Source organism: Notolepis coatsorum (genome assembly GCF_963971535.1).
Source record: "Notolepis coatsorum genome assembly, chromosome: 17".
NCBI classification, from domain to species: Eukaryota; Metazoa; Chordata; class Actinopteri; order Aulopiformes; family Paralepididae; genus Notolepis; species Notolepis coatsorum.
In genome coordinates, this window is record NC_140181.1 from 111490418 (window position 1) to 111515368 (window position 24951).

General features: G+C 46.2%; 1 protein-coding gene across 1 annotated transcript; it reads left to right on the plus strand.

Annotated features, from left to right (window-relative positions):
* Positions 1–380: 380 nt before the first annotated feature.
* On the plus strand, positions 381–10608 carry LOC311244552 (lens fiber major intrinsic protein-like; the record flags this gene model as incomplete). Its single annotated transcript, XM_084334126.1, has 4 exons — positions 381–740; positions 2183–2347; positions 2665–2745; positions 10423–10608. The coding sequence occupies 4 exons, from the start codon at positions 381–383 to the stop codon at positions 10606–10608; spliced, it is 792 nt and encodes a 263-aa protein (XP_084190252.1).
* Positions 10609–24951: the final 14343 nt, after the last annotated feature.

The following is a 24951-nucleotide window of genomic DNA, read 5'->3' on the forward strand; positions in this document are numbered from 1 at the left end:
ACCCCATCTAGCATCGATGCCCACCTCGTCTTGACAGTTCATTTTCCACCTGAGATCTCCACCAACACACACAGTCCCACTCAGCTCTCACCTATGTCTTTGCGGCAGGTGGACAGGGGTGGATCACAGCTGAGTTGACGGCTTGGTGGACTTCCGTTGAGTGGATTCCTCTGTTGACTTGTTTTTGTTTCGTCTTTTAGCCGATTCTGTTCCGGCCGAGTTAGCTGACTGTAAAAAAAAAAAGAGAGATATTTTTTTTTGTTTTTCTTTCAATTCGAAGCGAGCGAAGGGAACTGAAAAACTCACCCCGACAGAATATCTTCCCCCCCCCCCCCAAGAACCTTTTCTCGTTCTGTGGGGAACCCGCCTCGAGTGTTGCCATGTGGGAGTTCCGCTCCATGAATTTCTGGCGGGCGGTCTTCGCCGAGTTCTTCGGGACCATGTTCTTCGTGTTCTTCGGCATGGGGGCCGCACTGCGCTGGACCGCCGGGCCCAACCACGTTCTACACGTGGCGCTGTGCTTCGGGCTGGCGGCCGCCACCCTCATCCAGTCCATCGGCCACATCAGCGGCGGCCACATCAACCCCGCCGTCACCTTCGCCTACCTGGTGGGCTCCCAGATGTCCCTGTTCCGTGCCGTCTTCTACATGGCCGCCCAGTGCCTGGGGGCCGTCGCCGGGGCCGCCGTGCTCTACGGGGTGACCCCCACCAACATGAGGGGCAACATGGCCATGACCACGGTAAGGAACCTGTCCCCCTAACCCTAACCCCCCAACATGAGGGGCAACATGGCCATGACCACGGTAAGGAACTCAAAGCTTCAGACCGGTCCCAGCGGTGTTTAGAAGTTTTGGGTTTCAGTTGCTGAGGATTTGATCGGTGAAATAAGTGCATAGAACGATGTCAATAGAGGACGTAATGCCTTTTCAATTCTATTAGAATCTGGAAAGTGAGAATTCCCACCGAGGTCCACCTTTCTGTGGGAAGCCTCTAACGTTCATACAGCAACCATTCATCTGTTCAATGAGCAGAACAAAGCCACTCATTGGTTGAAAAAACTACCAATTGAGGAGATCTACAAATGCATTTAGTTCAACTGAAACGAAGGTGGACGACCTCAAGCCGGATCTCAAATCCCCGGGGATCCCCCCGCAGGGTCAGGGTTAAAGATCCCATTAGATCGCAGGGTCAGGGTTAAAGATCCCATTAGATCTCAGGGTCAGGGTTAAAGATCCCATTAGATCGCAGGGTCAGGGTTAAAGATCCCATTAGATCGCAGGGTCAGGGTTAAAGATCCCATTAGATCGCAGGGTCAGGGTTAAAGATCCCATTAGATCTCAGGGTCAGGGTTAAAGATCCCATTAGATCTCAGGGTCAGGGTTAAAGATCCCATTAGATCGCAGGGTCAGGGTTAAAGATCCCATTAGATCGCAGGGTCAGGGTTAAAGATCCCATTAGATCGCAGGGTCAGGGTTAAAGATCCCATTAGATCGCAGGGTCAGGGTTAAAGATCCCATTAGATCTCAGGGTCAGGGTTAAAGATCCCATTAGATCGCAGGGTCAGGGTTAAAGATCCCATTAGAACTCAGGGTCAGAGTAGGCGGTCAGGTGGCGTAGCGGAGATTGCGTTCGTCACCAACACCGGAGAATCCAGCTCACAGCTCCGGCGTCGTCACCAGCTTGGCTGGCCGTTCACACTAATACAATTGGCAGTATTAGAGGGTGGGAGAAGCTGGAGGGGTGGGTCCGGGTCGTTGTAAACAGCGACTCCTACAGTTCGGTCGGGGCGCCTGCTCAGCGCGGATAGGACCTGAGTGGGATAGTGTGATCCTTCCACACGTTACGCCCTCTCAGTGAGAGTCCGCGCTGCCAGGTGAAAAGAAGCAGTTGATTGGCTGGACGTGTGTCGGAGAAAGCACGTGGTAGCCTCCACTCTCCCAGATGATCTGACTGTGGGGGGTAAGTGCGCAGCGACCAGGAAGGGGATTGGGAATTGGCATAACGACTAACATTGGGATGGGTGAAAATCGGAGGAAAAAGGAGGGGGAAAAAGATCAATAAAAAAATAAATAAAATTAAATTAAAATAACTCAGGGTCAGGGTTAAAGATCCCATTAGATCTCAGGGTCAAGGTTAAAGATCCCATTAGATCTCAGGGTTAAAGCTGTGCGTCTCTCTGCAGCTGCAGCCCGGCGTCTCCCTGGGCATGGCCACCACCGTGGAGGTGTTCCTCACCATGCAGCTGGTCGTCTGCATCTTCGCCGTGACGGACGAGAGGAGGAATGGGCGCCTGGGCTCCGCTGCTCTGTCCATCGGCTTCTCCGTCACCATCGGACACCTGATGGGGGTGAGGGACACACACACACATGACATACACACACCGCACACACACACACACACACACATGACATACACCACACACACACACACACATGACATACACACACCACACACACACCACACACACACACCACACACCACACACACACACACACACACACACACACATGACATACACACACACCACACACACCACACACACACACACACCACACACACACACGACATACACACCACACACACACACACACACGACATACACACCACACACACACACACACACACACGACATACACAGTGTAGTAAAACTCTCTCTTTTTATAGATGTATTACACCGGCGCTGGAATGAACCCTGCCAGGTCCTTCGCCCCGGCTGTGCTGTTCAGAAACTTCCTCAACCACTGGGTAAGACACTCCATCACACTCTGTCACACTCTGTAAGACACTCTGTAAGACACTCCATCACACTCTGTAAGACACTCTGTAAGACACTCTGTCACACTCTGTAAGACACTCTGTAAGACACTCTGTAAGACACTCTGTAAGACACTCTGTAAGACACTCTGTCACACTCTGTAAGACACTCTGTCACACTCTGTAAGACACTCTGTAAGACACTCTGTCACACTCTGTCACACTCTGTAAGACACTCTGTAAGACACTCTGTAAGACACTCTGTCACACTCTGTAAGACACTCTGTAAGACACTCTGTCACACTCTGTAAGACACTCTGTAACACTCTGCAAGACACTCTGTAAGACACTCTGTAAGACACTCTGTAAGACACTCTGTCACACTCTGCAAGACACTCTGTAAGACACTCTGTAAGACACTCTGTAAGACACTCTGTCACACTCTGTAAGACACTCTGTAAGACACTCTGTCACACTCTGCAAGACACTCTGTAAGACACTCTGTAAGACACTCTGTAAGACACTCTGTCACACTCTGTAAGACACTCTGTAAGACACTCTGTAAGACACTCTGTAAGACACTCTGTCACACTCTGTAAGACACTCTGTCACACTCTGTAAGACACTCTGCAAGACACTCTGTAAGACACTCTGTAAGACACTCTGTCACACTCTGTAAGACACTCTGTCACACTCTGTAAGACACTCTGTAAGACACTCTGTAAGACACTCTGTAAGACACTCTGTAAGACACTCTGTAAGACACTTTGTAAGACACTCTGTAAGCCACTCTGTAAGACACTCTGTAAGACACTCTGTCACACTCTGTAAGACACTCTGTCACACTCTGTAAGACACTCTGTCACACTCTGTAAGACACTCTGTCACACTCTGTAAGACACTCTGTAAGACACTCTGTAAGACACTCTGTAAGACACTCTGTAAGACACTCTGTAAGACACTCTGTCACACTCTGTAAGACACTCTGTAAGACACTCTGTCACACTCTGTAAGACACTCTGTCACACTCTGTAAGACACTCTGTAAGACACTCTGTAAGACACTCTGTCACACTCTGTAAGACACTCTGTCACACTCTGTAAGACACTCTGTAAGACACTCTGTCACACTCTGTCACACTCTGTAAGACACTCTGTAAGACACTCTGTAAGACACTCTGTCACACTCTGTAAGACACTCTGTAAGACACTCTGTCACACTCTGTAAGACACTCTGTAACACTCTGCAAGACACTCTGTAAGACACTCTGTAAGACACTCTGTAAGACACTCTGTCACACTCTGCAAGACACTCTGTAAGACACTCTGTAAGACACTCTGTAAGACACTCTGTCACACTCTGTAAGACACTCTGTAAGACACTCTGTCACACTCTGCAAGACACTCTGTAAGACACTCTGTAAGACACTCTGTAAGACACTCTGTCACACTCTGTAAGACACTCTGTAAGACACTCTGTAAGACACTCTGTCACACTCTGTAAGACACTCTGTCACACTCTGTAAGACACTCTGCAAGACACTCTGTAAGACACTCTGTAAGACACTCTGTCACACTCTGTAAGACACTCTGTCACACTCTGTAAGACACTCTGTAAGACACTCTGTAAGACACTCTGTAAGACACTCTGTAAGACACTCTGTAAGACACTTTGTAAGACACTCTGTAAGCCACTCTGTAAGACACTCTGTAAGACACTCTGTCACACTCTGTAAGACACTCTGTCACACTCTGTAAGACACTCTGTCACACTCTGTAAGACACTCTGTCACACTCTGTAAGACACTCTGTAAGACACTCTGTAAGACACTCTGTAAGACACTCTGTAAGACACTCTGTAAGACACTCTGTCACACTCTGTAAGACACTCTGTAAGACACTCTGTCACACTCTGTAAGACACTCTGTCACACTCTGTAAGACACTCTGTAAGACACTCTGTAAGACACTCTGTAAGACACTCTGTAAGACACTCTGTAAGACACTCTGTAAGACACTCTGTAAGACACTCTGTCACACTCTGTAAGACACTCTGTCACACTCTGTAAGACACTCTGTCACACTCTGTCACACTCTGTAAGACACTCTGTCACACTCTGTAAGACACTCTGTCACACTCTGTAAGACACTCTGTAAGACACTCTGTAAGACACTCTGTAAGACACTCTGTCACACTCTGTAAGACACTCTGTCACACTCTGTAAGACACTCTGTCACACTCTGTAAGACACTCTGTAAGACACTCTGTCACACTCTGTAAGACACTCTGTCACACTCTGTAAGACACTCTGTCACACTCTGTAAGACACTCTGTCACACTCTGTAAGACACTCTGTAAGACACTCTGTCACACTCTGTAAGACACTCTGTCACACTCTGTAAGACACTCTGTAAGACACTCTGTAAGACACTCTGTAAGACACTCTGTCACACTCTGTAAGACACTCTGTAAGACACTCTGTAAGACACTCTGTAAGACACTCTGTCACACTCTGTAAGACACTCTGTAAGACACTCTGTAAGACACTCTGTCACACTCTGTAAGACACTCTGTAAGACACTGTCACACTCTGTAAGACACTCTGTCACTCTCTGTAAGACACTCTGTAAGACACTCTGTCACACTCTGTAAGACACTCTGTAAGACACTCTGTAAGACACTCTGTCACACTCTGTAAGACACTCTGTAAGACACTCTGTCACACTCTGTAAGACACTCTGTCACACTCTGTAAGACACTCTGTAAGACACTCTGTCACACTCTGTAAGACACTCTGTCACACTCTGTAAGACACTCTGTAAGACACTCTGTAAGACACTCTGTCACACTCTGTAAGACACTCTGTCACACTCTGTAAGACACTCTGTAAGACACTCTGTCACACTCTGTAAGACACTCCGTCACACTCTGTAAGACACTCTGTAAGACACTCTGTCACACTCTGTAAGACACTCTGTAAGACACTCTGTCACACTCTGTAAGACACTCTGTCACTCTCTGTAAGACACTCTGTAAGACACTCTGTCACACTCTGTAAGACACTCTGTCACACTCTGTAAGACACTCTGTAAGACACTCTGTAAGACACTCTGTCACACTCTGTAAGACACTCTGTAAGACACTCTGTCACACTCTGTAAGACACTTTGTAATACACTCTGTAAGACACTCTGTCACACTCTGTGAGACACTCTGTCACTCTCTGTAAGACACTCTGTCACACTCTGTAAGACACTCTGTAAGACACTCTGTCACACTCTGTAAGACACTCTGTAAGACACTCTGTCACACTCTGTAAGACACTCTGTAAGACACTCTGTCACACTCTGTAAGACACTTTGTAAGACACTCTGTAAGACACTCTGTCACACTCTGTAAGACACTCTGTAAGACACTCTGCAAGACACTCTGTAAGACACTATGTAAGACACTCTGTCACACTCTGTAAGACACTCTGTCACACTCTGTCACACTCTGTAAGACACTCTGTAAGACACTCTGTCACACTCTGTCACACTCTGTAAGACACTCTGTAAGACACTCTGTCACACTCTGTAAGACACTCTGTAAGACACTCTGTAAGACACTCTGTCACACTCTGTAAGACACTCTGTAAGACACTCTGTAAGACACTCTGTCACACTCTGTAAGACACTCTGTAAGACACTCTGTAAGACACTCTGTCACACTCTGTAAGACACTCTGTCACTCTCTGTAAGACACTCTGTCACTCTCTGTAAGACACTCTAAGACACTCTGGGAGACACTCTGTAAGACACTCTGTCACACTCTGTAAGACACTCTGTCACTCTCTGTAAGACACTCTGTAAGACACTCTGTCACTCTCTGTAAGACACTCTGTAAGACACTCTGTCACACTCTGTAAGACACTCTGTAAGACACTCTGTAAGACACTCTGTAAGACACTCTGTCACACTCTGTAAGACACTCTGTCACACTCTGTAAGACACTCTGTCACTCTCTGTAAGACACTCTGTAAGACACTCTGTAAGACACTCTGTAAGACACTCTGTAAGACACTCTGTAAGACACTCTGTCACTCTCTGTAAGACACTCTGTCACACTCTGTAAGACACTCTGTAAGACACTCTGTAAGACACTCTGTAAGACACTCTGTCACACTCTGTAAGACACTCTGTAAGACACTCTGTAAGACACTCTGTCACACTCTGTAAGACACTCTGTCACACTCTGTAAGACACTCTGTCACACTCTGTAAGACACTCTGTCACACTCTGTAAGACACTCTGTAAGACACTCTGTAAGACACTTTGTCACACTCTGTAAGACACTCTGTAAGACACTCTGTAAGACACTCTGTAAGACACTCTGTCACACTCTGTAAGACACTCTGTAAGACACTCTGTCACACTCTGTCACACTCTGTAAGACACTCTGTCACACTCTGTAAGACACTCTGTAAGACACTCTGTCACACTCTGTAAGACACTCTGTCACACTCTGTAAGACACTCTGTCACACTCTGTAAGACACTCTGTAAGACACTCTGTAAGACACTCTGTCACACTTTGTAAGACACTCTGTAAGACACTCTGTAAGACACTCTGTCACACTCTGTAAGACACTCTGTCACACTCTGTAAGACACTCTGTAAGACACTCTGTAAGACACTCTGTCACACTCTGTAAGACACTCTGTAAGACACTCTGTAAGACACTCTGTCACACTCTGTAAGACACTCTGTAAGACACTCTGTCACACTCTGTAAGACTCTCTGTAAGACACTCTGTAAGACACTCTGTAAGACACTCTGTAAGACACTCTGTAAGACACTCTGTCACACTCTGTAAGACACTCTGTCACACTCTGTAAGACACTCTGTCACACTCTGTAAGACACTCTGTAAGACTCTCTGTCACACTCTGTAAGACACTCTGTAAGACACTCTGTCACACTCTGTAAGACACTCTGTCACACTCTGTCACACTCTGTAAGACACTCTGTAAGACACTCTGTAAGACACTCTGTAAGACACTCTGTCACACTCTGTAAGACACTCTGTAAGACACTCCGTCACACTCTGTAAGACACTCTGTAAGACACTCTGTCACACTCTGTAAGACACTCTGTAAGACACTCTGTCACACTCTGTAAGACACTCTGTAAGACTCTCTGTCACACTCTGTCACACTCTGTAAGACACTCTGTAAGACACTCTGTCACACTTTGTAAGACACTCTGTAAGACACTCTGTAAGACACTCTGTAAGACACTCTGTAAGACACTCTGTAAGACACTCTGTCACACTCTGTAAGACACTCTGTCACACTCTGTAAGACACTCTGTCACACTCTGTAACACACTCTGTAAGACACTCTGTAAGACACTCTGTCACACTCTGTAAGACACTCTGTCACACTCTGTAAGACACTCTGTAAGACACTCTGTCACACTCTGTAAGACACTCTGTCACACTCTGTAAGACACTCTGTCACACTCTGTAAGACACTCTGTAAGACACTCTGTAAGACACTCTGTCACACTCTGTAAGACACTCTGTCACACTCTGTAAGACACTCTGTCACACTCTGTAAGACACTCTGTAAGACACTCTGTAAGACACTCTGTCACACTCTGTAAGACACTCTGTCACACTCTGTAAGACACTCTGTAAGACACTCTGTAAGACACTTTGTAAGACACTCTGTAAGACACTCTGTCACACTCTGTAAGACACTCTGTAAGACACTCTGTAAGACACTCTGTAAGACACTTTGTAAGACACTCTGTAAGACACTCTGTCACACTCTGTAAGACACTCTGTAAGACACTCTGTAAGACACTCTGTCACACTCTGTAAGACACTCTGTAAGACACTCTGTCACACTCTGTAAGACACTCCATCACACTCTGTCACACTTTGTAAGACACTCTGTAAGACACTCTGTAAGACACTCTGTAAGACACTCTGTAAGACACTCCATCACACTCTGTCACACTCTGTAAGACAATCTGTCACACTCTGTAAGACACTCTGTAAGACACTCTGTCACACTCTGTAAGACACTCTGTAAGACACTCTGTAAGACACTCTGTCACACTCTGTAAGACACTCTGTAAGACACTCTGTAAGACACTCTGTCACACTCTGTAAGACACTCTGTAAGACACTCTGTAAGACACTCTGTAAGACACTCTGTCACACTCTGTAAGACACTCTGTAAGACACTCTGTAAGACACTCTGTAAGACACTCTGTCACACTCTGTAAGACACTCTGTCACACTCTGTAAGACACTCTGTAAGACACTCTGTAAGACACTCTGTCACACTCTGTAAGACACTCTGTAAGACACTCTGTCACACTCTGTAAGACACTCTGTAAGACACTCTGTAAGACACTCTGTAAGACACTCTGTAAGACACTGTAAGACACTCTGTAAGACACTCTGTCACACTCTGTCACACTCTGTAAGACACTCTGTAAGACACTCTGTAAGACACTCTGTCACACTTTGTAAGACACTCTGTAAGACACTCTGTAAGACACTCTGTAAGACACTCTGTAAGACACTCTGTAAGACACTCTGTCACACTCTGTAAGACACTCTGTCACACTCTGTCACACTTTGTAAGACACTCTGTCACACTCTGTAAGACACTCTGTAAGACACTCTGTAAGACACTCTGTAAGACACTCTGTCACACTCTGTCACACTTTGTAAGACACTCTGTCACACTCTGTAAGACACTCTGTAAGACACTCTGTAAGACTCTCTGTCACACTCTGTCACACTTTGTAAGACACTCTGTCACACTCTGTAAGACACTCTGTAAGACACTCTGTAAGACACTCTGTAAGACACTCTGTCACACTCTGTAAGACACTCTGTCACACTCTGTAAGACACTCTGTCACACTCTGTAAGACACTCTGTCACACTCTGTAAGACACTTTGTAAGACACTCTGTAAGACACTCTGTCACACTCTGTAAGACACTCTGTAAGACACTCCATCACACTCTGTCACACTCTGTAAGACACTCTGTAAGACACTCCATCACACTCTGTCACACTCTGTAAGACACTCTGTAAGACACTCTGTCACACTCTGTAAGACACTCTGTCACACTCTGTAAGACACTCTGTCACACTCTGTAAGACACTCTGTAAGACACTCTGTAAGACACTCTGTCACACTCTGTAAGACACTCTGTAAGACACTCTGTCACACTCTGTAAGACACTCTGTAAGACACTCTGTAAGACACTCTGTCACACTCTGTAAGACACTCTGTAAGACACTCTGTAAGACACTCTGTCACACTCTGTAAGACACTCTGTCACACTGGGTAAGACACTCTGTCACACTCTGTAAGACACTCTGTAAGACACTCTGTAAGACACTCTGTAAGACACTCTGTAAGACACTCTGTAAGACACTCTGTAAGACACTCTGTCACACTCTGTAAGACACTCTGTAAGACACTCTGTCACACTCTGTAAGACACTCTGTAAGACACTCTGTAAGACACTCTGTCACACTCTGTAAGACAATCTGTCACACTGGGTAAGACACTCCACTTACCACGAGTGTCTCATAGAATCTGACCCCAGGTCAGTGTACAGGTGGAACTGAAGTGACTGACTGCTCTGTGTGTCTCGGCAGGTGTACTGGGTGGGGCCCATGATAGGAGGCGCTATGGGCGCGCTGCTGTACGACTTCATGCTGTTCCCCCGTATGAGGGGTCTGTCCGAGCGCCTGGCCACACTGAAGGGCAGCCGGCCCCCAGAGACAGAGGCCCAGCAGGACGCGCGCGGGGAGCCCATCGAGCTCAAGACGCAAGCCCTATAAACCCGAGCAGGGCTGAGGGATGAGGGACAAGGCCCTATGTCCGCCCACCCTGCCCCCCCCATCCCCCCACCCAACCAGACAACACTCGCACAAGACTAACCCAGAGATACACACAGCTAGATACACCTGACTAACACATACAAATGACATGACCGATACAACTCCATGTAAACAAACACCCACACCCGCGCACACAGGCTGACGACCTTCGACCTCAACATGCAACGAGACTCCTCCCCTCCTCACTCCTCGCTCTGTATCCTAAAGGGAGGCCGCCATAGCCTTCTCCTCCAACCACCGCCCCCCGCCCCCCCCCAACCAGGCCTTCTTCTTCTGGGCAGAGACGCTGCACGGGCCGCCCCAGGAGATCCGTGAGGATGGAGAGGAGTGGTGCACAGCCCTGTACCCACAGGGGGGGGGGCCCTCTGGGGAGGGGGAGGCCAGGAGGGGGGGGGCGGGGGAAGGACAGGGCGAGGTGTAAACTGGGCGTCTAGGTGAGGATGCGGGTGGGGCACAGTAGAGAAGGGTGGGTTGGGGTGTAGCTGGGGCTAAGGGGTTTGGAACTAAGGGGTTTGGAACTAAGGGGTTTGTTTAAGGGGTTTGTTTAAGGTTGAGTTAGACCAGTGGAGATGGAGTTTTCATTATTCATCTGAATTTATTTCACCATCATTTTTTTTCTCCAGTTTCATTTCGTTTTCTGCACTTCAGACACGAGACGTGGATGTAAGATACCATTAGATTTTAACCAGGGTTTCATTTTTCAAAATCACTACATTTTATCTGTGTGTTTGTGCAGCGTGAGCTTCTGCAGCATGTGTGTGAGGGCGTGCCTGGGTGAGAGTGAGCGTGTGCATGTGTGTGTGTGTGTGTGTGTGTGTGTGTGTGTGTGTGTGTGTGTGTGTGCCTGTACGTACGAGTGTTTGCAAGTGAGTGAGTGAGTGTGTGTGTGTGCGTGTGTGTGTGTGTGTGTGTGTGTGTGTGTGTGTGTGTGTGTGTGTGTGTGTGTGTGTGTGTGTGTGTGTGTGTGTGTGTGTGTGTCTGTATGTGAATGTGTGTGTTTGATCGAGTTCGCAGATACAGTACTTTTTATTTTGTTTTCATTACCACTCTCCTGTTCGTATCATGACTTTGTTAATTTTGTCATGGATTTTTAAGACATTATCCCCTCACTGTGGTATTTGCTATGATATACATTTTTACACAAACCATCTGCTTTTTTTTTGTTCTGACCCAGCAATCCAAAGGAGATGTTGTGTCCCAGACTGACCGGGTCTGTTCACTACAAGCTTTTCATTGAGTCTCGTTTTATTATTATTATTATTTGATCCTAACTGGGAGCACAAGGCAGTTTCAACGATATTTAAATGATAATAAACACAAAAAGTTGATACAAAAGGTCTGTGTCATGTTCTGTTCATTGTGTTCCGTCATGAGTCGGGGGAGGGGAGGGGTTATAATATCCTGCAATAAACAGGAGTGGCCACTAGGTGGTGTAGCACTCCAGATAACATGAGAAAGGGGCCACTCACTGATGAGGTACTTCTACTACAATCATAATGGGAGAGGGGGGGGAGGGGGGAGAGGGGGGAGATGGGTGAGGGGAGCAGAGGGGAGGGGGGAGAGGGGTGAGGGGAGCAGAGGGGTGGGGGGGAGGGGGGAGAGGGGAGCAGAGTGGTGGGGGGGTGGGGGGAGAGGGGTGGGGGGAGTTGTCAATATTCCAATGTACAGTTTTGCTTGTACAGTTGTACAGTGTCCCCCCCCCCACCCAACTCCACCCAACCTCCTCCAATGTACAGTTTTTACGTCAAATGTATATACTCCCTTTTCTGGACTCTTTTTGTATCACAAACAGTACTGTATTTGCAAATCTGGTATGTCATAAATGTATAGATGTAGCAGTACTGTCTATCTGTATGTCATATATGTTATGATGAATTGAAAATGGGGGACCCTGATGTAAACAAGACGAAAGTATTTCTCTGGTCTGCATCCCCTTAACAATTGTGTGTATTGAGCTGTACTGTACTGTACCCATTCTGCAATCTGTTAATAAAGTTTTCAATCAATCAATCAGAGGGGTGGGGGGTGGGGGGTGATGGGAGAGGGGTGAGGGGAGCAGAGGGGTGGTCTCTGGTCAGTTAGTAGTTAGTATAGTTGCGTGCTGGTCAGTTAGTAGTTAGTATAGTTGCGTGCTGGTCAGTTAGTAGTTAGTATAGTTGCGTGCTGGTCAGTTAGTAGTTAGTATAGTTGCGTGCTGGTCACTGGTTTTCTCTATGCGACGGTCAGAAGCAGTGCAATCCTCCCTGTTTCAGACGTTGCTTGCCATCCTACAGCCATCAGGTACAGCATGAAACACTGTTTGAAGGTACGCCACTCATAATCAACATTACCAGTCCAATTCACAGCGTCCGGCGGCTTCACACTTTCCATCATGACGACTTGTGATCACTCCTGGTACTATGTAATGTTTCTTTCTAGCAATGTAGAAACTGGGGTTCTTTCAATATCATTTTATTTAGGTACTGGTAGCAAGTCGGTAGCGTACAGGTCAGCATCAAACAGGTGTCTCATTACCTCCTAATTATACTGACTGTGTTTGGGGTGTGGCCCATGTAGCTGGTAGATGGGGCCCTCTAGTGGTTAGTATTCACATTACATATATCACAACAGTTCCGATCTCCAGCTGTGCTAGCCTTCCGAGGACCCTCTCCTGTCCTTTCAGGGGGAGCATGTCTATGTTCCCCGGGTTCTATGTTCCCCGGGTTGTTCCCCGGTCGAGATAAAAAGGGTTCTATGTTCCCCGGTCGAGATAAAAAGGGTTCTATGTTCCCCGGGTCCTATGTTCCCCGCTCCTGAACGCTCCCGAACAAAAAAAGGGTCCATGTTCCCCGGGTCCTATGTTCCCCGGTAGTGATAAAGGCTTGCCAAATCCTGAAATAAGGTCCTATGTTCCCCGGGTCCCATGTTCCCCGGTAGCAATAAAGGCTTGCCACCCCAGCGCACCTACCGGCAGTGATCTACAGCAGTGGTTTTCAACCAGTGGTAAAAATACACATAAAAGATAGCCACTTATACTATTCTGAGTAGATAATTCTTCTGTATCGCAATGGAGTCACGGATCTGGTCGGGCAGGTAGCATTATGTCGGGAAAAATCAAATGAAATAAACAAATGTGAATTAAAGAATTTAAAACGAAGTTTAGCCTATTAAATCGTTGTATAAGCTTATAGCATTTTTCGTGCTTATTTGCGAAGGGTCCATACATGACATACAGATAGACTGTACTGCTACATCTAGACATTTATGACATACCAGATCTACAAATACAGTACTGTTTGTGATACAAAATTTTTCAAAAAAGAGAGTATATATAATGATAATTTTATTAACAATTAGTTGCAATGAAACACAGTATAATATAGAACAATATGTACTGTAAAGTGCAAACAATGTGCAATGGTAACAACAATCTACAAGCTGTGGGCTATATACACAGGATAACTATAGACTGCTGTATGAGTTCAGATTGAGATCAAACTATGCAGACTGCTGAAGGAAACCCTATGTTCCTGGTGCGTGTGTGTGTGTGTGCATTTGTGCGTGTGTGCGCACATTTGTGTGTGTGTGCATGTGTTTGTGTGTGTGTGTGTGTGTGTGTGTGTGTGTGTGTGTGTGTGTGTGTGTGTGTGTGTGTGTGTGTGTGTGTGTGTGTGTGTGTGTGTGTGTGTGTGTGTGTGTGTGTGTGTGTGTGTGTGTGTGTGTGTGTGTCATGACCGTATTGTGGACATTGTGTCTGATGTGGTACGGAACATATCACCATCTAGTGCAGCAATGTACAAACATGCCAGAGTGAAACCAGAGTGGTTTGGCCTTACCAACGATGTTTTTGCTAACATACCAAATACACCGGACGTTGTTTTTGTTGACACCAGCCACAGGGAGGTGCTGGTCATAGAAGTAGGCTGTACCTTTGATCTGTACATGGACCAGGCCTTCCGGGACAAGTATATCAAATACCAACCACTGCTCAGTGTGATGGCTGACCTTGGGTATAGGTGTAGATATAGTGTACTTGTGTTCAGAAGTCTTGGCCATGTACACAAATCCACCATGACCGGTATGAGAATTGCTGCAATGATTTCATTATACGAGAGAGATGGCACAGGTAGAACAGATAAAACAGTAACTACTGGATTGTCAAGAGAGGTACGAACGTTGAACTAAAACTGTATTTTGTAAATGTGTGTGTTTGGTTATTGAGAACATTGTTAGAGCTGATGCATTTTGAACAATATGTAAAATATTCTTTATAAAGTATCAATACTAATTCAGCTTTTAACTAGCTTGTCTTTTAACTAACAAATGTTGTCTTAATTAAGTAGTGCGTAAATGCGAGTAGTGTGTGTGTGTGTGTGTGTGTGTGTGTGTGTGTGTGTGTGTGTGTGTGTGTGTGTGTGTGTGTGTGTGTGTGTGTGTGTGTGTGTGTGTGTGTGTGTGTGTGTGTGTGTGTGTGTGTGTGTGTGTGTGTGCATGTTGTAATGGGAAATATTAAAGGGACAAAACGAACGGCGTTTACATGAATGATTCTGAGTCATTATTAATAATAGGAAAGTTTATTTCATCCATGGCCACAAATGAAAGATCAGTTTACAATCAGAGACAACAATGTTCACACACAAGCGTCTGACCATAAAATGATAAAGAGCTCTGGTCAGACATACAAATAAATACATGAAAATGACGTAGAAGAAACAAAATGGCTGGTTAGAGAAATTAATAATACGACTATATTATGGCTATAGCCTGGAAGGAAAACAGCTTCGTCTAACTGTTCCCATAACTTTGGGTTATGGCTCTGAAGAAACACAATCCTGTGACCTATAGTCTGGGCCTTTATAATAGAATACTCATTGTAACTGTCTATGTGGAACATATTTTAATACACAAGCATATGACGAAGGTAAACAAAAATCTCAGTCACTGGAAGCAACAACAAAGAGGTTATGGCTGGGGAGATATTAGTACATTGGAGTCTTCTTAAAGAGACATACACACATTAACCAGTCAAGCTGGTCACACTGAAAGTCAAGCTGTATAAAATGATATCTCAACACAGATCTATAATGACATGATAATATATTCCACGACAATGTGTTTGTGTGTGTGTGTGTGTTTGTGTGTGTGTGTCGGGGGGTTCAGTGGTGACAGAGAGTGGCGCTAATGAGATAGATGTTCATTAAATATCTGTAGTGTGGCAGTGAAAGGGTTAATGTTTGGGGTACAGGTGTTAGGATGTAGAGGTGTTTGGGGTACAGGTGTTAGGATGTAGAGGTGTTTGGGGTACAGGTGTTAGGATGTAGAGATGTTTGGGGTACAGGTGTTAGGATGTAGAGATGTTTGGGGTACAGCTGTTAGGATGTAGATGTTTGGGGTACAGCTGTTAGGATGTAGATGTTTGGGGTACAGCTGTTAGGATGTAGATGTTTGGGGTACAGCTGTTAGGATGTAGATGTTTGGGGTACAGCTGTTAGGATGTAGAGATGTTTGGGGTACAGGTGTTAGGATGTAGAGATGTTTGGGGTACAGCTGTTAGGATGTAGAGATGTTTGGGGTACAGCTGTTAGGATGTAGAGATGTTTGGGGTACAGCTGTTAGGATGTAGAGATGTTTGGGGTACAGCTGTTAGGATGTAGAGATGTTTGGGGTACAGCTGTTAGGATGTAGAGATGTTTGGGGTACAGCTGTTAGGATGTAGAGATGTTTGGGGTACAGCTGTTAGGATGTAGAGATGTTTGGGGTACAGCTGTTAGGATGTAGAGATGTTTGGGGTACAGGTGTTAGGATGTAGAGATGTTTGGGGTACAGCTGTTAGGATGTAGAGATGTTTGGGGTACAGCTGTTAGGATGTAGAGATGTTTGGGGTACAGCTGTTAGGATGTAGAGATGTTTGGGGTACAGCTGTTAGGACGTGGAGATGTTTGGGGTACAGCTGTTAGGATGTAGATGTTTGGGGTACAGCTGTTAGGATGTAGATGTTTGGGGTACAGCTGTTAGGATGTAGAGATGTTTGGGGTACAGCTGTTAGGATGTAGAGATGTTTGGGGGTACAGCTGTTAGGATGTAGAGGAGTTTGGGGTACAGCTGTTAGGATGTAGAGATGTTTGGGGTACAGCTGTTAGGATGTAGAGATGTTTGGGGGTACAGCTGTTAGGATGTAGATGTTTGGGGTACAGCTGTTAGGATGTAGATGTTTGGGGTACAGCTGTTAGGATGTAGAGATGTTTGGGGTACAGGTGTTAGGATGTAGAGATGTTTGGGGTACAGCTGTTAGGATGTAGAGATGTTTGGGGTACAGGTGTTAGGATGTAGAGATGTTTGGGGTACAGCTGTTAGGATGTAGAGATGTTTGGGGAACAGCTGTTAGGATGTAGAGATGTTTGGGGTACAGCTGTTAGGATGTAGAGATGTTTGGGGTACAGCTGTTAGGACGTGGAGATGTTTGGGGTACAGCTGTTAGGATGTAGATGTTTGGGGTACAGCTGTTAGGATGTAGATGTTTGGGGTACAGCTGTTAGGATGTAGAGATGTTTGGGGTACAGGTGTTAGGATGTAGAGATGTTTGGGGTACAGGTGTTAGGATGTAGAGGTGTTTGGGGTACAGGTGTTAGGATGTAGAGATGTTTGGGGTACAGCTGTTAGGATGTAGAGATGTTTGGGGTACAGCTGTTAGGATGTAGAGATGTTTGGGGTACAGCTGTTAGGATGTAGAGATGTTTGGGGTACAGCTGTTAGGATGTAGAGATATTTGGGGTACAGGTGTTAGGATGTAGATATGTTTGGGGTACAGCTGTTAGGATGTAGAGATGTTTGGGGTACAGCTGTTAGGATGTAGGGATGTTTGGGGTACAGCTGTTAGGATGTAGAGATGTTTGGGGGTACAGCTGTTAGGATGTAGAGGTGTTTGGGGTACAGCTGTTAGGATGTAGAGATGTTTGGGGTACAGCTGTTAGTATGTAGAGATGTTTGGGGGTACAGCTGTTAGGATGTAGAGATGTTTGGGGTACAGGTGTTAGGATGTAGAGATGTTTGGGGTACAGCTGTTAGGACGTGGAGATGTTTGGGGTACAGCTGTTAGGATGTAGAGATGTTTGGGGTACAGCTGTTAGGATGTAGAGTTGTTTGGGGTACAGCTGTTAGGATGTAGAGATGTTTGGGGTACAGCTGTTAGGACGTGGAGATGTTTGGGGTACAGCTGTTAGGATGTAGATGTTTGGGGTACAGCTGTTAGGATGTAGATGTTTGGGGTACAGCTGTTAGGATGTAGAGATGTTTGGGGTACAGGTGTTAGGATGTAGAGATGTTTGGGGTACAGGTGTTAGGATGTAGAGGTGTTTGGGGTACAGGTGTTAGGATGTAGAGATGTTTGGGGTACAGCTGTTAGGATGTAGAGATGTTTGGGGTACAGCTGTTAGGATGTAGAGATATTTGGGGTACAGCTGTTAGGATGTAGAGATGTTTGGGGTACAGGTGTTAGGATGTAGAGATGTTTGGGGTACAGCTGTTAGGATGTAGAGATGTTTGGGGTACAGCTGTTAGGATGTAGAGGTGTTTGGGGTACAGCTGTTAGGATGTAGAGATGTTTGGGGTACAGCTGTTAGTATGTAGAGATGTTTGGGGTACAGCTGTTAGGACGTGGAGATGTTTGGGGTACAGCTGTTAGGATGTAGATGTTTGGGGGTACAGCTGTTAGGATGTAGAGATGTTTGGGGTACAGGTGTTAGGATGTAGAGATGTTTGGGGGTACAGCTGTTAGGATGTAGAGGTGTTTGGGGTACAGCTGTTAGGATGTAGAGATGTTTGGGGTACAGGTGTTAGGATGTAGAGATGTTTGGGGTACAGCTGTTAGGATGTAGAGATGTTTGGGGTACAGCTGTTAGGACGTGGAGATGTTTGGGGTACAGCTGTTAGGATGTAGATGTTTGGGGGTACAGCTGTTAGGATGTAGAGATGTTTGGGGTACAGGTGTTAGGATGTAGAGATGTTTGGGGGTACAGCTGTTAGGATGTAGAGGTGTTTGGGGTACAGCTGTTAGGATGTAGAGATGTTTGGGGTACAGCTGTTAGGATGTAGAGATGTTTGGGGGTACAGGTGTTAGTATGTAGAGATGTTTGGGGGTACAGGTGTTAGGATGTAGAGATGTTTGGGGTACAGCTGTTAGGATGTAGAGGTGTTTGGGGTACAGCTGTTAGGATGTAGAGGTGTTTGGGGTACAGCTGTTAGGATGTAGAGATGTTTGGGGTACAGCTGTTAGGATGTAGAGATGTTTGGGGTACAGCTGTTAGGATGTAGAGATGTTTGGGGTACAGCTGTTAGGATGTAGAGATGTTTGGGGTACAGCTGTTAGGATGTAGAGATGTTTGGGGGTACAGCTGTTAGGATGTAGAGGTGTTTGGGGTACAGCTGTTAGGATGTAGAGATGTTTGGGGTACAGCTGTTAGGATGTAGAGATGTTTGGGGTACAGCTGTTAGGATGTAGAGATGTTTGGGGTACAGCTGTTAGGATGTAGAGATGTTTGGGGTACAGCTGTTAGGATGTAGAGATGTTTGGGGGTACAGCTGTTAGGATGTAGAGATGTTTGGGGTACAGGTGTTAGGATGTAGAGATGTTTGGGGTACAGCTGTTAGGACGTGGAGATGTTTGGGGTACAGCTGTTAGGATGTAGAGATGTTTGGGGTACAGCTGTTAGGATGTAGAGATGTTTGGGGTACAGCTGTTAGGATGTAGAGATGTTTGGGGTACAGCTGTTAGGACGTGGAGATGTTTGGGGTACAGCTGTTAGGATGTAGATGTTTGGGGTACAGCTGTTAGGATGTAGATGTTTGGGGTACAGCTGTTAGGATGTAGAGATGTTTGGGGTACAGGTGTTAGGATGTAGAGATGTTTGGGGTACAGGTGTTAGGATGTAGAGGTGTTTGGGGTACAGGTGTTAGGATGTAGAGATGTTTGGGGTACAGCTGTTAGGATGTAGAGATGTTTGGGGTACAGCTGTTAGGATGTAGAGATATTTGGGGTACAGCTGTTAGGATGTAGAGATGTTTGGGGTACAGGTGTTAGGATGTAGAGATGTTTGGGGTACAGCTGTTAGGATGTAGAGATGTTTGGGGTACAGCTGTTAGGATGTAGAGGTGTTTGGGGTACAGCTGTTAGGATGTAGAGATGTTTGGGGTACAGCTGTTAGTATGTAGAGATGTTTGGGGTACAGCTGTTAGGACGTGGAGATGTTTGGGGTACAGCTGTTAGGATGTAGATGTTTGGGGGTACAGCTGTTAGGATGTAGAGATGTTTGGGGTACAGGTGTTAGGATGTAGAGATGTTTGGGGGTACAGCTGTTAGGATGTAGAGGTGTTTGGGGTACAGCTGTTAGGATGTAGAGATGTTTGGGGTACAGGTGTTAGGATGTAGAGATGTTTGGGGTACAGCTGTTAGGATGTAGAGATGTTTGGGGTACAGCTGTTAGAACGTGGAGATGTTTGGGGTACAGCTGTTAGGATGTAGATGTTTGGGGGTACAGCTGTTAGGATGTAGAGATGTTTGGGGTACAGGTGTTAGGATGTAGAGATGTTTGGGGGTACAGCTGTTAGGATGTAGAGGTGTTTGGGGTACAGCTGTTAGGATGTAGAGATGTTTGGGGTACAGCTGTTAGGATGTAGAGATGTTTGGGGGTACAGGTGTTAGTATGTAGAGATGTTTGGGGGTACAGGTGTTAGGATGTAGAGATGTTTGGGGTACAGCTGTTAGGATGTAGAGGTGTTTGGGGTACAGCTGTTAGGATGTAGAGGTGTTTGGGGTACAGCTGTTAGGATGTAGAGATGTTTGGGGTACAGCTGTTAGGATGTAGAGATGTTTGGGGTACAGCTGTTAGGATGTAGAGATGTTTGGGGTACAGCTGTTAGGATGTAGAGATGTTTGGGGTACAGCTGTTAGGATGTAGAGATGTTTGGGGTACAGCTGTTAGGATGTAGAGATGTTTGGGGGTACAGCTGTTAGGATGTAGAGATGTTTGGGGTACAGGTGTTAGGATGTAGAGATGTTTGGGGTACAGCTGTTAGGATGTAGAGATGTTTGGGGTACAGCTGTTAGGATGTAGAGATGTTTGGGGTACAGCTGTTAGGATGTAGAGATGTTTGGGGTACAGGTGTTAGGATGTAGAGATGTTTGGGGTACAGCTGTTAGGATGTAGAGATGTTTAGGGTACAGCTGTTAGGATGTAGAGATGTTTGGGGTACAGCTGTTAGGATGTAGAGATGTTGGGGGTACAGGTGTTAGGATGTAGAGATGTTTGGGGTACAGCTGTTAGGATGTAGAGATGTTGGGGGTACAGGTGTTAGGATGTAGAGATGTTTGGGGTACAGCTGTTAGGATGTAGAGATGTTTGGGGGTACAGCTGTTAGGATGTAGAGATGTTTGGGGTACAGGTGTTAGGATGTAGAGATGTTTGGGGTACAGCTGTTAGGATGTAGAGATGTTTGGGGTACAGCTGTTAGGATGTAGAGATGTTTGGGGTACAGCTGTTAGGATGTAGAGATGTTTGGGGGTACAGCTGTTAGGATGTAGAGATGTTTGGGGGTACAGCTGTTAGGATGTAGAGATGTTTGGGGGTACAGCTGTTAGGATGTAGAGATGTTTGGGGGTACAGCTGTTAGGATGTAGAGATGTTCGGGGTACAGCTGTTAGGATGTAGAGATGTTTGGGGTACAGGTGTTAGGATGTAGAGATGTTCGGGGTACAGGTGTTAGGATGTAGAGATGTTTGGGGTACAGCTGTTAGGATGTAGAGATGTTTGGGGGTACAGGTGTTAGGATGTAGAGATGTTTGGGGTACAGGTGTTAGGATGTAGAGATGTTTGGGGTACAGCTGTTAGGATGTAGAGATGTTTGGGGTACAGCTGTTAGGATGTAGAGATGTTTGGGGTACAGCTGTTAGGATGTAGAGATGTTTGGGGGTACAGGTGTTAGGATGTAGAGATGTTTGGGGGTACAGGTGTTAGGATGTATAGATGTTTGGGGTACAGGTGTTAGGATGTAGAGATGTTTGGGGTACAGCTGTTAGGATGTAGAGATGTTTGGGGGTACAGGTGTTAGGATGTAGAGATGTTTGGGGTACAGCTGTTAGGAGTTAGAGATGTTTGGGGTACAGCTGTTAGGATGTAGATGTTTGGGGGTACAGCTGTTAGGATGTAGAGATGTTTGGGGTACAGGTGTTAGGATGTAGAGATGTTTGGGGGTACAGCTGTTAGGATGTAGAGATGTTTGGGGTACAGCTGTTAGGATGTAGAGATGTTTGGGGTACAGCTGTTAGGATGTAGAGATGTTTGGGGTACAGCTGTTAGGATGTAGAGATGTTTGGGGGTACAGCTGTTAGGATGTAGAGGTGTTTGGGGTACAGCTGTTAGGATGTAGAGATGTTTGGGGTACAGCTGTTAGTATGTAGAGATGTTTGGGGGTACAGCTGTTAGGATGTAGAGATGTTTGGGGTACAGGTGTTAGGATGTAGAGATGTTTGGGGTACAGCTGTTAGGACGTGGAGATGTTTGGGGTACAGCTGTTAGGATGTAGAGATGTTTGGGGTACAGCTGTTAGGATGTAGAGATGTTTGGGGTACAGCTGTTAGGATGTAGAGATGTTTGGGGTACAGCTGTTAGGACGTGGAGATGTTTGGGGTACAGCTGTTAGGATGTAGATGTTTGGGGTACAGCTGTTAGGATGTAGATGTTTGGGGTACAGCTGTTAGGATGTAGAGATGTTTGGGGTACAGGTGTTAGGATGTAGAGATGTTTGGGGTACAGGTGTTAGGATGTAGAGGTGTTTGGGGTACAGGTGTTAGGATGTAGAGATGTTTGGGGTACAGCTGTTAGGATGTAGAGATGTTTGGGGTACAGCTGTTAGGATGTAGAGATATTTGGGGTACAGCTGTTAGGATGTAGAGATGTTTGGGGTACAGGTGTTAGGATGTAGAGATGTTTGGGGTACAGCTGTTAGGATGTAGAGATGTTTGGGGTACAGCTGTTAGGATGTAGAGGTGTTTGGGGTACAGCTGTTAGGATGTAGAGATGTTTGGGGTACAGCTGTTAGTATGTAGAGATGTTTGGGGTACAGCTGTTAGGACGTGGAGATGTTTGGGGTACAGCTGTTAGGATGTAGATGTTTGGGGGTACAGCTGTTAGGATGTAGAGATGTTTGGGGTACAGGTGTTAGGATGTAGAGATGTTTGGGGGTACAGCTGTTAGGATGTAGAGGTGTTTGGGGTACAGCTGTTAGGATGTAGAGATGTTTGGGGTACAGGTGTTAGGATGTAGAGATGTTTGGGGTACAGCTGTTAGGATGTAGAGATGTTTGGGGTACAGCTGTTAGGATGTAGATGTTTGGGGGTACAGCTGTTAGGATGTAGAGATGTTTGGGGTACAGGTGTTAGGATGTAGAGATGTTTGGGGGTACAGCTGTTAGGATGTAGAGGTGTTTGGGGTACAGCTGTTAGGATGTAGAGATGTTTGGGGTACAGCTGTTAGGATGTAGAGATGTTTGGGGGTACAGGTGTTAGTATGTAGAGATGTTTGGGGGTACAGGTGTTAGGATGTAGAGATGTTTGGGGTACAGCTGTTAGGATGTAGAGGTGTTTGGGGTACAGCTGTTAGGATGTAGAGGTGTTTGGGGTACAGCTGTTAGGATGTAGAGATGTTTGGGGTACAGCTGTTAGGATGTAGAGATGTTTGGGGTACAGCTGTTAGGATGTAGAGATGTTTGGGGTACAGCTGTTAGGATGTAGAGATGTTTGGGGTACAGCTGTTAGGATGTAGAGATGTTTGGGGTACAGCTGTTAGGATGTAGAGATGTTTTGGGGTACAGCTGTTAGGATGTAGAGATGTTTGGGGTACAGGTGTTAGGATGTAGAGATGTTTGGGGTACAGCTGTTAGGATGTAGAGATGTTTGGGGTACAGCTGTTAGGATGTAGAGATGTTTGGGGTACAGCTGTTAGGATGTAGAGATGTTTGGGGTACAGGTGTTAGGATGTAGAGATGTTTGGGGTACAGCTGTTAGGATGTAGAGATGTTTAGGGTACAGCTGTTAGGATGTAGAGATGTTTGGGGTACAGCTGTTAGGATGTAGAGATGTTGGGGGTACAGGTGTTAGGATGTAGAGATGTTTGGGGTACAGCTGTTAGGATGTAGAGATGTTGGGGGTACAGGTGTTAGGATGTAGAGATGTTTGGGGTACAGCTGTTAGGATGTAGAGATGTTTGGGGGTACAGCTGTTAGGATGTAGAGATGTTTGGGGTACAGGTGTTAGGATGTAGAGATGTTTGGGGTACAGCTGTTAGGATGTAGAGATGTTTGGGGTACAGCTGTTAGGATGTAGAGATGTTTGGGGTACAGCTGTTAGGATGTAGAGATGTTTGGGGGTACAGCTGTTAGGATGTAGAGATGTTTGGGGGTACAGCTGTTAGGATGTAGAGATGTTTGGGGGTACAGCTGTTAGGATGTAGAGATGTTTGGGGGTACAGCTGTTAGGATGTAGAGATGTTCGGGGTACAGCTGTTAGGATGTAGAGATGTTTGGGGTACAGGTGTTAGGATGTAGAGATGTTCGGGGTACAGGTGTTAGGATGTAGAGATGTTTGGGGTACAGCTGTTAGGATGTAGAGATGTTTGGGGGTACAGGTGTTAGGATGTAGAGATGTTTGGGGTACAGGTGTTAGGATGTAGAGATGTTTGGGGTACAGCTGTTAGGATGTAGAGATGTTTGGGGTACAGCTGTTAGGATGTAGAGATGTTTGGGGTACAGCTGTTAGGATGTAGAGATGTTTGGGGGTACAGGTGTTAGGATGTAGAGATGTTTGGGGGTACAGGTGTTAGGATGTAGAGATGTTTGGGGTACAGGTGTTAGGATGTAGAGATGTTTGGGGGTACAGGTGTTAGGATGTAGAGATGTTTGGGGTACAGCTGTTAGGATGTAGAGATGTTTGGGGTACAGCTGTTAGGATGTAGAGATGTTTGGGGTACAGCTGTTAGGAGTTAGCATGCCCCATTATGGTGGACGACCTTCCCCCCCCCCCCCCCCCCCCCCCCCCCTCCACAGGCACCGTTATCCATGCCTTTGTGGAGCTAAGCCCTCCTGTGTGGGCTGGGAGGGGGGGCACAGTGGAACCCGCTGGCGTGGGGAGTTTTTGGCCCCCTCCGAGTGCTGACCTTGACACAATGCCCCACACACACACACACACACACACACGCACACACACACGCACACACACACACACACACACACACACACACACACACACACACACAC